This window comes from Electrona antarctica (assembly GCF_951216825.1).
Source record: "Electrona antarctica genome assembly, contig: scaffold_25, whole genome shotgun sequence".
Classification (NCBI taxonomy): domain Eukaryota; kingdom Metazoa; phylum Chordata; class Actinopteri; order Myctophiformes; family Myctophidae; genus Electrona; species Electrona antarctica.
This window is the reverse complement of record NW_027637034.1, coordinates 9344558-9361877: the sequence shown is the minus strand read 5'-3', so window position 1 is coordinate 9361877 and position 17320 is coordinate 9344558. Positions and strand designations below refer to the sequence as shown.

General features: G+C 41.6%; 1 protein-coding gene across 1 annotated transcript; it reads right to left on the bottom strand.

Annotated features, from left to right (window-relative positions):
• Positions 1–1740: 1740 nt before the first annotated feature.
• On the bottom strand, positions 1741–13223 carry LOC306919324 (uncharacterized protein). The gene is made up of 7 exons (XM_079532122.1): positions 12823–13223; positions 10643–10807; positions 10068–10199; positions 8165–8281; positions 6516–6653; positions 5926–6069; positions 1741–4454 (listed from the first exon to the last, which is right to left on the bottom strand). Exons 1-7 carry the CDS (start codon positions 13115–13117, stop codon positions 2704–2706), a joined length of 2742 nt encoding a protein of 913 aa, XP_079388248.1. The 5' UTR covers positions 13118–13223; the 3' UTR covers positions 1741–2703.
• Positions 13224–17320: the final 4097 nt, after the last annotated feature.

Sequence of the window (17320 nt, the reverse complement as noted above, 5' to 3'; positions counted from 1 at the left end):
TACATATATACAGACAATAAAGATCACATCTTAACAGACTGTCATCATGGGAATGTGTCGCCGCACTAAGAGGTGTTGGTAGAAAGAGTGAGACCACAGCATATCATGATGGATCAATCCACATCTTTAATGTCAATCCTCCGGCCGGCCTGCCAGCCAGGAGAAGACCCCCAAAACACTTCTCACAGTGAACAGGAGTATAAATGTGGTCACTTCATGTCGTACTGTATTCTAGGTCTGCTGGTGACCGCTAAGAAAAGGAAGGCACGTGCATAGGCTTCAGCCCCTCTCCTTTTACCCGTCTGTAAAAAAACTGCCCTCTTCAGTCCATGAAAGTAGCATTTACTACAGTGAAAGAAATGCAAAATGTGGCCGTTTTAAAGATGTTTTGGCCAATCTGCTCAATCTGCTCAGTTCAAAGCTTGTAGAATGTGTGACTATAAATACCACGACAAAATGGTCGTGCATCTGTTCCCAATGAGGCAGCCTGCTCATATATCACCTTTGGAGGAGAGCTGGCTTGCAGAGCATGGCTTAAAACGTAGGCTGATCAGCTGTGGGGCCAATAGGGCTATACTGTAGGCTACTGAATATTGATCACAACATGAACGCCAGACATGCATGCCTCGGTAACTCCAAATGTCCCGTGAATCATTTAATATTTCATGACGACATATCATCACAAGAACGCATCAGTGGACTTACCATCTGACAAATAAATTATAGCTGTGTTGTGTGTGCAGATTTGATCCATTTCCCCAGTCATTCCGACATACGACAGTGATATGTTATTAATCAAATAATAATCATAAGCTCTGATGAAAGATATCAAGACCCGGCCCACAACAGCCCTGCCAATCAGGCTCAGCCCTGTTGGCACAACAGGTTGTGTGTCGGTCTGGCGAGTGGGAGAATGGGGTTCAATCCCCGCTACCTGCGAAACACTACATCTGCAAAGGGGAATGAGTGAGCAATTGTTCAATATAAATGGCTTTTATACTATTCTTGCCAAGTTGTATTAGCCTTTAGTCTTGAGGTCAAACTTAAATCAATTAACTTATTTCTCATACGTGAGAAAAAGGATATCCTACAGATTGCTACTTTATTAACAAGTGGATCCATCGTATAGGGGCTTGCTTGCCAAAATAAGCTGATCTACAAGTGTAACGCGGTGCACAGATCTTGTAGATCTGTCCATTTGAAACATGTTGGTAACGTGTTCCGATAGCGACCATAAACATCATCACGTTAGATTAAACGGGCGTATATGTTCTACGCGAGGCAGACCCTACAAGGTGGAAATGCTTGGTAAAGAGGGAGTCCGCTGACTGTCAGGTTCATGGGCTATACCTTTTTTATATTCGAATTTTCACTTGAGTGCTAAAGCGCCACCCTTTGGCAAATGGTTGTGGGCCTCACCGTTTTAAAGTAGCATAGCCCTCTACCATATTGCCAAGTATAGCAAAAAACGACTGCACAGTTAAGCCAGAACTGCAAGTTTTGGCAGCCTCAGCCGATCTGCGTTGCTGTACGAACAATAAGGGATCTTTGCCCCATCGGACAAATAATTATAACAATAATAATAACATAATAATAATGGATGTAATTAAAATAATAATAATAATACCTTGAGTATAGGTAGTACAGGTTAAAGGAAAAATAAAATAAAAATGAGAAAAACTGTAGCAGTTGTAGGCAGTTTGCAGAATATGAAAGAACCTTCATTCCAACAGACGCAAAATAGTTATTTATTTAGTCACAAGCTCTTGTTAGTACTTTTAACAGTGGTTCAATATTTATAAAACACAGACACATTTAACCACTTTCACTTTCCAAATCCTGAAAAAAAAGAAAACAGAAAGAAACAAAATACTGAAGAAACAAATCTAATGTGCAGGAAAATGTGTTAACATAGCATCACACTTGGTTTATGAATCTACTCGCTGACAATGAACATGCTAGTATGTGTGGGATACACCCACAACAAATATGACAAATCTCTGCCAATGCCAAAGCTTCTGTTGCCATTGAATTGTTTTGAGTTTCCAAACGTATAAAGGTATAACGTCTGAAACATCCAACGGTATAATTAAACAGTCTTACCATAGAGAAATAATCTACCAAAGACAAAAACTTTCTCTGCCATGTTTATATAGGTTTTACATACAAAAAGATAACAAGAAACTAAATTGTGGTGGTCTTTAAATTCGGATGGTGACAAATAACAATAAACAAAAAAGAATTGGGCCAAACAAATTAGAAGAAAAAAAGGGGAGGGTAACACTTTGAGTTTTTATTATTTCTAATGATTTGTCCGGACCAACATTTTTTGTCATTGTCATGATTTGTGACAATCTGAGTTGGCTTTTTTCCGAGGCTTAAAAGGTCTTTAAATAAATATGTTTTGATATGTCTATGGGGAAATTAATCGGAACTTCTCTTCTGGTGCCCTCTTCGTTCTGAAAGGGGCGGGACTTTGACGCTCTATTGTCAGATTATGTGATTCCACTGCTTTAGTATCTATCATCTGTCATTGTCATCCTGGAATAGAATGAATGATGTTATATCATGTGTCAACTCAAATGGGTTCATGGGGAAAATGTGCATTTATTACTATTACAACTAACCACTTCTTCCCTGTATGATTCCTCCTCATTATCCTCAGATGTGCATTTTGACCCAAGCATTTGGCACCAACTGCAACTAAAGGGTTTCCTCCCTTTCATGAGTCCTCATGTGTCTTTTTAGATGACCACTCCTAGCAAAGCCTTTACCACACACGTTACAAGTAAAGGGCTTTTCCCCTGTATGAGTCATCATGTGTGATTTTAGATGACTTGTGGTAACACAGCCTTTACCACATACTGTACAAGAACATGGCTTTTTGCCTGTATGAGTCATCATGTGGATTTTTAGAGCACCCGCCTGAGTAAAGCCTGTACCACAAACTGTACAAGAGAAGGGCCTTTCACCTGTATGAGTCATCATGTGTGTTTTTAGATTACCCGCCTGAATAAAGCCTGTACCACAAACTGTACAAGATAAAGGCTTTTCGCCTGTATGAGTCATCATGTGTCTTTTAAGATCACTTGTGGCAACACAGCCTTTACCACATACTGTACAAGGAAATGGCCTTTCGCCTGTATGAGTCATCATGTGTGCTTTTAGAGTACCCGCCTGAGTAAAGCCTGTACCACATACTGTACAGGAGAAGGGCTTTTCGCCTGTATGAGTCATCATGTGTGTTTTTAGATTACCCGCCTGAGTAAAGCCTGTACCACATACTGTACAGGAGAGAGGCTTTTCGCCTGTATGAATCATCATGTGTGTTTTTAGAGTACCCGCCTGAGTAAAGCCTGTACCACAAACTGTACAAGAGAAAGGCTTTTCGCCTGTATGAGTCATCATGTGTCTTTTTAGATGACTTTTGGAAACACAGCCTTTACCACATACTGTACAAGAAAATGGCTTTTCACCTGTATGAGTCATCATGTGTCTTTTTAGATCACCCTTGTGAGCACAGCTTTTACCACATACTGTACAAGAAAATGGCTTTTCGCCTGTATGAGTCATCATGTGTCTTTTTAGATCACCCTTGTGAGCACAGCTTTTACCACATACTGTACAAGAAAATGGCCTTTCGCCTGTATGAGTCATCATATGTGATTTTAGGTTACACGCCTGAGTAGAGCGTGTACCACATACTGTACAAGAGAAGGGCTTTTCGCCTGTATGAATCGTCATGTGTGATTTTAGAATACTTGTGGTAACACAGCCTTTACCACATACTGTACAAGAAAATGGCCATTTGCCTGTATGAGTTATCATGTGGGTTTTTAGAGTACCCGCCTGAGTAAAGCCTGTACCACAAACTGTACAAGAGAAGGGCTTTTCGCCTGTATGAGTCATCATGTGTGATTTTAAATTCCCCTTTAGATTAAACATTTTGCCACACACTGTACAATTAAAACTTTTCTTCCCTGTGTGACTCGTCATGGAGTCAGTTTGTTTAGATGATTTCAGGTCCTGGGACAGCTTGTGCTGTCCTCCCACATTTTGTGTGTTTTGTGATTTCAGTGTGTTTAAAGCTGACTGATCTCCCCTAGTCTCCTCCCAATCATCACTGTCTTCAGTGTCAGATTCAGAACAGTGTGAAGAGAGGAGCTGGTTGTCACTAGTTGGTTGTGATGTTCCACAGTCCTCTACATCAGCTTGTGCTTTCATGTGTACAGTTGAGGTCCCGGCTACAGGCTCTGTGTCTCCGTTTTCATCATCATCTTCGCTATTCACTGCTAGTAATGTTAACCTTTGTCCACCAGCCTCTTCTGTTGTGTGAAATAGCTCCTCATGTTCATCTTTAATCTCTGGAGCTTGTGGTTCCTCCTGGACCAGACTGGAGCTCCTCTCCTCTTCAGGTGGAACCCCCTCTTTACACACAGGGACGTGCAGAAAGTCTACAAAAAAAAATACAATGTGTTACGACCCTTATGGTCTAGGAGCAAAGGCCTTGCAATGTATTCAAAAAGACATCCAGATTAGCTTGTAGAGCGACTATTTTCGGTGCAAAGGATACATTTGGCTTTACACTTCAGGCATTATATTTTGCCTTATGGCGGCGTTTGCTCGCTGAAAGTATCTGACCTACAAGCAAGCTCACAGTGCGTTGTGATGAGACACACTGTGGACTTTATCTTTCGGCAGAGCGACACTGTCTTCAGAACTTCTTCAGTTCGGTCATGACTGTCGTTTGAGGTAATGCAACACAGTTGTAAGAACGAGACGGCATATTATCAAATGTAGCATATTTGTCATTTACACTTAAACGCCTCGTTTTGAATGATGTTGATATGGTGCTGCACTAGTATAGCCTTTGCGTTATTGATATGTTTGTGGTCTGGTGGCTGGAATTTTGTGATGTGTGTTATCTTGCATTTCAAAAACCACTGCTTGCAAATTATGACTCATGATTACACACCTAAGTAGCCTACCACACCTGGAGTGAGCATGTTTTTGGGGGGTTTGCGTTCTTGTATTCTTGTTATCGGACCCTACAAACCATCCCAGCGTGCTAAGATCAGTCAACGCAGGGAAGGTGGAAGTTCACTAAAAATGCCGGGACAGCGTTCCACACATCCCAAACTCTTCTCCCTTCTGGCTCCAAAACTATGGAATGGGCCTGGGCAGGCTTAGCGGTCCAGGCACCTTGGCTGGTAATCCAGCATGACAGTGTGCCGCGGGTTCGAGTCCCGATCCCGACAAACTTTACTGTCTGTCTTCCCCCATCCCTCTCCCTGTTTCCTGTCTACCTACTGTAAATCTATCAATAAAGGCAGAAAAGACCCACAAATATCTAAAAGGAAAAACAAAAATGACATAACTTAGATAGCATTTTATGTTGACATTGCACTCTATAGTGTATACACATAGTTTCATTGTATAGATATTCCACTGTTCTTAGCTTACGTATGATTCTTGAAGACAATTGGCCTATAGCTAAGCCCCTCCCCAAACTGCTATGGTCCACTCACAGCTAAGCATAACATGGGTTAGACAAAGCTCTCCACCAATAGTTTCCCTATATGATAAAACATTGTTTTAAAAAATAAATGTCGCACACATATTTTTCAGTGCATATGGCAGGCCTTGTTGACGGATTTGGAAGAGATTTTGAAGGTCTATGTGTAAAATGCATCATATTTACATTGGAATGAATGAGCCTGGCTGGAAAGTGTCCAAGTGGGAGTGTCTAAGTGGGAGAGGGCTTTGCTAAAGGTGAATTGTTTTTATGTATTTGATGCATTACCATGTTTTGTTCTTGCTTACTGTAAATCACTCTGGATTAAGAGCATCTGCTAAATGCCTAAATTGTAAATTGTATTCAACTTTACTACAGGTTTAAACCACAGTAAATAAAACACTACATACCTATCTTGTACAATTGTACTACAGGTTGCATCCTTGCATCAAACAGTCCATGTCTCTGGTCCATCTCTGGCTGCTCCTCTGACAACGTTGAATGTCTTTTGGAGGCCATCTCTCTAGACACTGTAGACCTCTCCCTGTGGTGCTCTGTGGAAATCACCAGTAGAAAGACCTTTCATTATACTACATATTCAAATCAAACTTTACCAAGTCTAGTGTCTTGTTCAGTATAAAGGAGCAGTCACTAGTTGTTCGAGTGCTAAAATAATTGTCCCCATCCTGATTTGAACATCAGGTGAACATACATTGTATATTGAATTAGTAAAAGGGAAAGAAAAGTCAAAAAGTAACAAATAGCCAATCTACAAGATGCTCAAAACATGTGGCATCGTGAGCTTGTAAAACATGGCATAATCTTGTACATAGTTTGAATGCTGATTAATCGTGATTAATACATTTTTAAACTGAGATGCATCTGATTAAAATGTTTATTCGTTTGACAGCCCTACTCAAAATGAGTAGAGCTAGTAAGTATTTCTTAAAGCAGTATTTTTTAATACCCATTTGAAAAATGTCAACAGTCATTGACCCACCAGCCTCTTCTGGTCTTTGAAGTAGCTCCTCTTGTTCATCTTTAATCTGTGGAGGATGTGGTTCCTCCTGGACCCGACTGGAGCTCCTCTTCTCTCCAGGTGGAACCTCCTCTTTACACACAGGAACATTCAGAAAGTCTATGGAAAAATACAAAGAGACTATCAAGGTTTGAATCTTGTACCTCAATGCAGAGTAGTGGCTGGAAAAAGTATCAACAGATTACTTTTTGGCCACATTTTCCAAAATTCAACTTTGATGGTGCGCTGACTGCGCTCTGTGCTGTAAATCAGAGGTCCCCAAAAACTGGTACTAGTACCACTGGTGGTACTTGAGCCCCCTCTGGTGGTACACAGAGGAGTCGCCCAAAAAAGGAGAAAAAGACAAAAGTGGAATGTAATATTTACATTACTACAGGTAGTTCTTCTGGTTGAAATGAGCATGACAGCACACCTAGCCGTTAATCCATTGATACCTGGAACGCATCCATGTCACGTTAGCGTTTTAAACATTATGTTATAATTTAGCTATTGAAAAATAGCAGATCTACAAGCTCATAGCGCGCCACCGAGTGGCGCGCTATGAACTTGTAGGTCTGCTATTTTTGAAAAATTGTTAAAATGTGCCTCAAATCTTTCCGAAAATTGTCATGATTTAGAAACCTTTTTTTTTTAAATTTCGACGTCAGGCCTGAATGGGTTAATAGAAGATTTGAGAACGGATTAATCACATTACAAAATATCATCAGTTGTGCTGACTAGATTAAACATAATTTTGTCAGAGCAGCAGCATTATTGGCTTAGGAATGGAACAAAAAGGGCAGGTCTACGCTCCTGTATTTTAACATCAGTTAAAATACTTGGAGTGCCAAAGATTTTCTGAGGTGGTGGTGTCAGTATAAAAACGTTGGGAACCAATGCTGTAAATAGTGTGGCCGTTTGTTTGCATTATAGCGTTCTCATAGAAGATGTGAGACGAGTTGAATGTTAGGTCTTCTCCAGCAGGTTAGTTGTTAACTATGGAATCGCACATTTCCCGTCAGTTGGTGTGTCGGCACCATATATGGTGGTCGGGGTGAGAGAACGTGTGATATCACGTGACATCATCAGGGATGGAGATCCCTGGTGTCATCAATATTAAGCCCATATATGGAGATCCCTGATGTCATCAATATTGGTCAGCAACTCTGACCTCAAACCTCAACCCCAAACCTCTCCATATATGGAGCTGACCTGTTCCGACATGCCATATGTTGATCCTTCCCCATCCATCCTTCCTCTTCGATGTCTCCCTTTTGACTGATACCTGTCCATTTAAACTAGACGGGCCTGCCCCAAAGTTATTAGTGCAGCCGTGCCTGGCAGCCGGTGGAGACTAGAGTTCTTAAAAGGCCCTGAAAATTAGGATCTTACCCCCCATACCAAAGTGTCAGCGCTTGCCCAGCAGTCTGCTGTCACCCAGGCGGATGCGTGCACGCGACCTGAGGTCGCTTCTCGCCCTCAGGCGTCTTACTGGTACTGAAGTAGAATGAACTGCAAAGCCTTATGTGAACCCATTAATACTTTTACTGTCGATTAATATCGGTTCATCTTTACACTCTCAGTACCGACCCACTTTAACAAATAAAACAAATAAAGTGATTTAAACTTACCGAGATCCAGGTGGTCTTCAGGTTCCTGTTTAAGGTGGTCTTCAGGTTCCTGTTTAATAGAAACAGTCGTGGCTGGAGAACTGATCTTCACCTGCAGACTGGACTCCACACACTGGTCTGGAATGAAGGTGACATTAGTAACAACTTTAATATAAGGTTGTTCATGTGTTATAAACAGCAAAATCAGACCCGTCTGGACCGAGTGGCGCTGTACTGTACTCGTGCTGTAGTATTGTACTGTACAAGCCGCCCTCCCTGGTGTGTATGTGTATGTGTGTGTTACGGCTGCGCAACAGTGACACTTGGTAGTCAACAATGCTATAACGCTATTTCCGTGCTTGGACAGACAGACACAGACCCAGCCAGGGAGTCAGGGACACACATTGCTGTGCATTGGAGTGGCTGCATCACTTAAAAATTAAAGAACAAAATTAAAGCACATCTAGTAGCAAGCAATATCAGTTTGATAACAGATTAATGATCCTGAAATAGATAACACAAGTAGGTATAATAGTGTTGCTGTCAGGTGATTTTTTTTTGTCCAAACTGTTACCCATCTGAACTGAGTGGTGCTGTACTGTACTCGTGCTGTAGTACTGTACTGTACTGTACTGCACTGTACTGTACTAGCCCTCCTCCCTGGTGTGTGTGTGTGTGTGTATGTGTGTGTGTGTATGGAAGTTGTGATGATACTATAAGTAATTAAACAGATGAGGAAGATGCAAGACTCAACCGTCAGGATTCAAACTTCATTCTTTATTGTAGGTAGTATTATGCCTCCCAGCCTACACATCAGTGTCCCACACACATTTATATTGGCAGGCAATGTCCACAACGGTAACAACATTGATTTCCGCAGGTCTCCGGACATCTCAGCCACTCTCCACTCCTCATGAGAGGGTTTCGAACTTTAAGTTTCTGGGCGTGACTATGGCCGACGACCTGTCCTGGAGGACCACCATCACCTCTGCTGTGGGGAATGCACAGCAACGCCTTTTCTTTCTAAGGAAACTTAGATGGGCAAAACTCCCACAGAGACTGATGATCAACTTCTACCACTGTGCAGTAGAGTGTGCTCACCAACTGGTGTGGTTTTCCAGCTGCACCAGGGCAGAGAAGGAGGGCCTCCACAGAGTGGTCAAGGCTGCAGGGAGGATCATTGGGACCAGCCTCCCAGAGATCTCCACAGTTTTCACCTCCCGCTGCCTACGCTGTGCCAATAACACCCTACAGGACCAGTTCCACCCAGCACACGTCTGCCCTCTGGTAGGAGATACTGATCTATCCGGTCCAGAACCAGCAGACTGACCAACAGCCTCTACCCACAGGCTGCCAGGGTGCTGAATGAACAACCTGCCCCCCGCCTACCACATCCCTGACCCTCCTCTATAGTATTATACGTGTACTGTACTGGACTTGGACTATGCATTAAACTTTGCATTGCTGAACTCTATTATTATTACACTGCACTATTACGTTGCACTTTGGGTATTATGTATTACAGTGCGTTTATTTGTATGCCAGTGGTGAAGCTCAACTTGCATTGTTTCGTGCAAGCAATGACAATAAAGATCTATCTATCTATCTATCTATAGTATGTAAACATCAGGTTAAAATGAAAATTATATTGAAAAAAGTCAAGGAGTAACACAAATACCTGATCTACAAGCTGCTCAACATGTGTGGTATCGTGAGCTAGTAAAACATGGCATAATCTTGGACATAGTTTGAATGCTGATTAATCGTGATTAATATATTTATAAACTCAGATTAATCTGGTTAAAATGTTTAATCATTTAACAGCCCTACTTAAAATGTATTTCAAAATGTAAAAGTATTTCTTTAAGCAGTATTTAGTTAAGCAGTATTTTTATTGCGTATTTGAAAACAGTCATTGACCCACCAGCCTCTTCTGGTCTTTGAAGTAGCTCCTCTTGTTCTATCTGTGGAGGTTGTGGTTCCTCCTGGACCAGACTGGAGCTCCTCTCCTCTTCAGGTGAGACCTCCTCTTTACACACAAGAATGTGCAGAAAGTCTAGGAAAAAATACAAAGACTCTATAAAAGGTTTGGATCTTGTACCTCAGTACGGAGTAGTGGCTGGAAAAAGTATCAACAGATTACTCTTTGGCCACATTTTCCTAAATTGAACTTTGATGGTGCGCTGACTGCGCTTTGTGCTGTATGGCCGTTTGTTTACATTGTAGTGTTCTCATAGAAGATGTGAGACGACCTGAATGTTAGGTCAGTGAGTCTTCTTCAGCAGGTTAGTTAATACTGAAGTAGAATTAACTGCAAAGCTTCAGTGAACCCATTCATACTTTTACTGCCGAACCGTCGTCCCATTCATAATACGATCAATGTAGTCACATTGTTAATGCTAAAATCGATAACCGGGTGATATCGGTTCATCTTTACACCCTCAGTACCGACCCACTTTCACCAATAAAACAAATAAAGACAGAGTAATTTAAACTTACTGAGATCCAGGTGGTCTTCAGGTTCCTGTGTAAGGTGGTATTCAGGTTCCTGTTTAAGGTGGTCTTCAGGTTCCTGTGTAAGGTGGTATTCAGGTTCCTGTTTAATAGAAACAGTCATGGCTGGAGAACTGATCTTCACCTGCAGACTGGACTCCACACACTGGTCTGGAATAAAGAAATATAATAAATAATTTAATAAGGAATTTGGTGTGATATTAACAACTTTCATAAAAAGGCTGCCGCTGATCATGTGTCATGAAAGGAGTATAATATATTTATCATATTAAACTTTATAAACACCTCCTGTATAAAACTGAACCAGACAAAATTAATTTAAATTATGAATCAGAAAGTTTTAACCAGCTACGCTGACACCCAAACCCTAACCTCACAGGGAAGACACGGCTGTTTCGGGAGCCATGGGTGAGTTTTAACCAGCAACGCCGACACCCAAATCCTAACCTCACAGGGAAGACACGGGTGATTTTTAACTGGCAACTCATATCGTGAGCCGTGACTGTTGTCGGCAGTTGCGGCGTTGGCCACGAAACAAACCAACACTGCCGCGGAACTCCACTAATCCCCCCACCTTCCCAGGCAGGTGCCACCCCTCCCTCCGGCAGTGCCGCCCGCGTCTGATTGCCGGTGTCGGAGAATGCACTCGCTCCTTCTGAATTATGGAGATATAAGGTTTCTCTGCCCGGCAGCAATGATAAAAAGTAAACCCAGCTGCTATAATAGAACAGTGAGAAACATGTAGAACTCAGGATTCACATGGAAACGGTGAGGGCCTCACAGAACGTAGACCAGATGTCTCCCTTTGCGTGGGACAGTCCCTCATTTCCAAGACTTTAAGCATCCCACAAAATGAGACCCTGTCCCACATTGTGACTGACAAGCATCAATGTTCAAATGCCCTAATATATTCAGTCCGGTAACAAGACAACTCACCCTTTTTGCCCCTCCAAGTGAGTTGTCCGGACATCTCACCCCGAATGTCCAGACAACTCAGTGCCAGGGGTGAGATGTCTTCACTTTCGGGATGAGTTGTCTGACGAGTAGCCTTTGAGCTCTTTTATATACTTTACTGAATATTGCACAATAATACTTTATTTCACAAGAATATAACAGAAGAGTCAAATGTACGGTCAAATGTAATGTAGTTTATTTAAATATAGAAACATTGTAAACAAAGTTTTGTTCTCGAAAAACAGCTGTGTGTGTGTGTGTGTGTGTGTGTGTGTGTGTGTGTGTGTGTGTGTGTTAAACTTCTGAAGAAATTTGTAAAACTGTGTTGACAAATTGTCCATAAATATGTTAACATTAACTGAACCCCTCCTAAATAAATAATTAGCGCGCAACTGCGCACGTCTGTAGGAACCGATAGTTAGATCCGAAATTGAACTCACCCCAGCGGAAAGTACAGACAACTCACCCCGCCATGTCAGAAAGTGAAGACAACTCACCGGGGTGAGTTGTCCAGTATTCGTTAGTCCCCTAATAGTTCCTGATGCCTTTTTAAGCCTTTTAAAATAACATGAGCAATATCCCCAGCTACAGGGGGTAGCACTTATCCTACCCCCTTAGATAGCACTTTTTAGACTTAGATAGCATTTGAAACAGACTTATAGCATGTCATGTAGACAGCACAATAATTGCATTGTATGTAGTCATAGCACATCATAGTACATATGTATAGCATAGTATAGTATATATGTATAGTTAATATGTATAGTGTCATTATATAGATATGTTCTAGTTACGTTCTTAGCTTACGCATGTTTCTTGATAAATGCATTTTATATATGTGATGTATTCCCATACTTTTGTTCTTGCCTAATGTAAGTCGCCCTGGATTAAGAGCATCTGCTAAATGCCTAAATTGTAAATGTAAATTGTACAGTACCAAGTCGGCCATACCACTGATGAGCACATCAAAACACAAACACACACACACACACACACGCACGCACACACGCACGCACACGCGCAATTGGTGACGACAATCCGTTTTACTCTTATGTACCTGAACACAAGATTTACCAATAAAGAAAAACGTGAAGCTACTGGGAAATGTAGTTCAGTTCAGCTAGCTTAATGCTACCTGTAGCTAAACTGAGTTTACTAACCTACAGTGTGTAGTTTGGTGGTGTTGGTCTGTGTGTGTGTAACACACATACCTGCAGTGTGTAGATCGATGTCCATATCAACATCAATGTCCAGCACTTTGTTTTGTTTCTCCAGCAGAGTTTCTAGTGTCTCCATCTCTCTCTGGAAGAGGTTGACCATGACCTGAGCAGCCAAACTGAGACGCTCCAACACAAACACTCTGACATCAAGCTTCACACAACAAACATCAGCACCACCACTCTGCTGCTGTTTGTCCAAAACACACAATATATCCTCTCCCACCGACGTCATGTGTTCATGTATCTTCAGCCGTACAGATTCCATTTGAGTAGTTTTGACCTCCATTATGAGACGTCGTTTTAGCAGCACTCTTTATTTCACACCACGATAAAAAACAACCAGAGCTAAATGCTAACAAACTCCATGTTGCAGTGCTAACCGCAACAACAACGGCACTGTTTTTTTGGCAAATCTGAGTGAGCAAATATAAGACTTCCGGTGGACGATCTCTTCAAAATAAGAGTACCCTCTAGAGTATTGAAAAAAAGATTCATTTGCACATTAAAACTACAAATGAAGCATTTAAATGATGCTATATGACCCAGACAGCACTGGGGATCGCTCGATATCGCTGCTACGTCTATAATAAAGCGCTTGGTCGCAGTCTGTTATGAGTGTAGCGTGGATGTATATTTTAGCTCGCTATAGCGACGGCCGAACCGGGCTGAAAATGCGACATTGCCGCTATTTCTGAGCGACGTAGGGGGACTTGAAACAGCCCCAACAGCCCCCCCCGGGACTTGAAACAGCCCCCCCCCCAACGATGGTTTCCAGGCACCCCCATGGGCACCCCAGCAGCCCCAGAGCCATATAATAGAAGAGTTGCGTTATTGAGGGGGCACGGAACAGCCCGGTCACGTGATCCCGGAAGCGCTCGGGCGCACAGCTGCGCTCTCATGGAGAGCCTCATTAGGGACAGTTTGTGCGCCGGATGTTGACAGACTGCATGGCTCCGTCTTTTTAGCAAATCTAGAACTTCCTGTTTGAGAGCTAGCAAATTTAAGACATCCGGTTGCTTTCAGAATAAAGCGTCGTAAATTAAATAATTATTACATTACATTATTAGTATTATTATTACATTACAGTTATGGTGAAGACACACATTATGTTTCTGTGTAAAAATAAGTAATTCAATAACGTAAAAAAGTTGTTAAATTTGCTAGCTCTCAAACAGGAAGTTCTAGATTTGCCAAAAAGACGGAGCCATGCAGTCTGTCAACATCCGGCGCACAAACTGTCCCTAATCGGCGTCCCCAGTAGCGCTACATGCCGCCATTACGCAGGCCCCATGAAGTCAACGGAGTTTGCAGAACTCTGTTTTTTCTAAGGCTCTGAGCAGCCCTGGCCTGGATCGAGACCGAAGACCATTAGCCGGCCCAGCTGTGCAGTTTCCAGACGGTGTCCACATGAAGAAGACGCACTTAAAACTGCTTAATTTGTTTTTCTTGACACTTTTACACTGACGGCGACACAGAACAGTAGGTGTAAATAAATTAGACTGATATATTATGTATTCATGATATTAAACATTATGTACTATGGAATTGTCAGTTAAATCAGTACAGGGCACACTTCTGACGTAATTCAATTAGCAATAGCATTTAGCTAACAGTTAGCCCACCAGGGCTAAGCTCATGTTTACAATTACGAATGTTTTACTACAGCAGTCAACACGTGGATTTAGATTCCGTTTTGACTGGTGTGGCTTGATGCAGCAAGCTATTAAGTTAAGAGAGGGTTGGCGTTAGCCTATAGCCTTCCTCCCCCGGTCTGTTGACTGTTGTTAGCATATAGCTTTTAGCCTGTGTATGCGTCGGTACCAAGGCTTTTATTTTCGTTCACTACGGCTCAAAAGTGTGTCTGTGACATTGGAGCCCAATGCCCATCAAACAAAGCTTTGAATATTCTATTTATTTGGGTCAGGCCTATGAAATTCAACAACTCGTGGGTATGTGCACTTCACATTTTCATTCTGTAACATTAGGATCAATCTGGGAACCGACCGGCAAAACTTTGTTTACACACACACACACACACACACAGTTATAATTGCAAGTATGTTGTAATGCAATGACATTCCAATTAGTCTGGGAATATTATCAGAATAATGTCAAATCTGGGAATACATTTCTTACCAATAATTGTGTTCACAGATGTGTTTTTAAAGATGTCTAGTCTACTAACACATCCCATATTGGTTTATATTCAACCACCCTAGGGGATTTTTTGACAGCTGATGAAAGTTGGGGTACCCTAACTAAGGATTGTAATGATTCGGAATCCATTGCAAGCATTTGATTTACACCTTTGATCTACAAGCTCATAGCGCGCCACTCGGTGGCTCGCTATGAGCTTGTAGATCTGCTATTTTTCAATAGCTAAATTATAACAATGTATGTAACACCAAAAGGGGTTCCCGCTCAAAATGGGTTAAAGGGATTGGAAATGGGTAACAATACCAGTGCATGAGTTTAAATTCCAAAGCAAATGTGTTCCAAGCAAATGTGAATATTTAATAACTGTATTGATTATACAAATCACTATTTGTGACTAATTTTGATACAGAGACAATCATGGAGACAAGAGGTGAAAATGTTAATGAGTTAATAGCACAGGCAGACTCTTCACATACTAGAGCGTGTCTGAAATTGTCTGAAGAGCTGAAATTGACAAATATGAAATAAAAGCTTAAACATGTAGCTAGGTGTCCACAGAAGTGAACCTTTCAGGCCTGTTTTCTCAACACGGTGTTTTCTGCAAGACATTACTCTATAAGCCATACTGTATCTCCAAACCTGCTGGGTAAAACTGAACAACCAATATGTCAATTTGAAGCTATGATTCCCTTCTTTCATATGACATGAAGAAACACAAATGGAAAAATAAAAAAATCAATCACATAGCCTCGGTCAGAAATGGTCGCACATTGATGTTGTGGAAATTGAAATAAAAGTGTGATGACCTGGAAAAGTGGCTATGCCTGTTTTTTAACCCAAGGAGTGGTTTTGGTGCAAAACAAATGCTTGCAATGGATTCAGAATCATTAAAAACCCGACCCCTCACATGCTACTTAAAGCCGAATTAAAATGTGTAATATTTTTCGGCATAAGGTTATGGGTACCCCAACTTTAATCAGAAGTCAAAAATTCCCCTAGGGTGGTTGAATATAAACCAATATGGGATATGTTAGTAGATACCTTCACAAACCCATTGGTGAAGAAAATTCTTGGTAAGAAATGTATTCCCAGATTTTATTAATATCCCCTGACTAAATCCACTTCAGTCAGTAGCAGTAGGACACTTGAATTGATACTAAAATACAATTATTTAAAAATAAATAAATAACTTGCATTCAATTGAAATAGAAATCTTAACGATAAAAGTATTTTATGAAAATAAGATACACAGTGGAGGGGAAGACAAGGGGCAGACAAAGGTAAACCAAGACAACTGCATTCAGAGTATGCATTCTTTGCCACTGTATTTTCCTATAAAATACAAATATTTCCTATTTTCCTATGTACAATACATGGTACTTTAAAGAGCTACTGCCTGCATGTTTTCAGGTCTTGTCGGTATCTCTCTGACTGGGGAGAGCCAGTGGATTTCAGCAACCAGAAAGACACATGAGAGTTACATCCAGTTCTATCTGGGCTTGTTTGCCACACCAATCTTTCATTTAAGTCATTAAATACTTTATTGGCAAGATGGATGAAGATACATGGTATGGCAAAGGTTACTTCATTAGTGATAATATCAAGAACCCATCATTAACTATGTGTATTCCTTTGGCGTGTCCAGGAAGAAGAGTGCTCAGCAGGCCCTGGGGGACATCTCGTCTGCCCACGTTCTCTTCCCAAGAGAAGGGCTACATCAAAGGGACATGTGATGGAGGGCAGGGAAAATCTGATTCCACTCCATGTACAACTTTTAATTAAAGTAAATGCACAAACAAAACAAATGCACATATCTTGTTCTAGGTCTCACGATTCTGTCCTTGATGCTTGATTTGTTTTACCCCCAAATCTATTTAGAGCAGCCTACTGATCATTCAACCAACTCAGTGGCCTTGTGGTTAGAGTCAGTGTCCGCCCTGAGAATGGGAGGTTGGGGTTCGATCCCCAGCCGAGTCATACCAAAGACTTCCCAGTGCTTGGCACTCAGCATCAAGGGTTGGATTGGGGATTTGGGTTAGTCCCTGCGACATATATCGTCATGTCCAGGGGGTGTACTTGTCCAACAAGCTGCCTCACGCTACAGATACAGAAGATAGGGGCTCCTGCCCTATGGGCCTCATGCCTCAAGGCTTACTACTACTGCTCATTCCCAAACAATGTCATAAATATAGAATATATGATGAATTAACAGTATGCTGCGATGTGTTCCTCTGTGTAGACTCAGTATGGGAACCCAATGATCTACGTGACAGAACGGAGTGTCAGAGAAGATGGTGTGCACAGAGCTCTGAGATGACTGGATAATACAGTA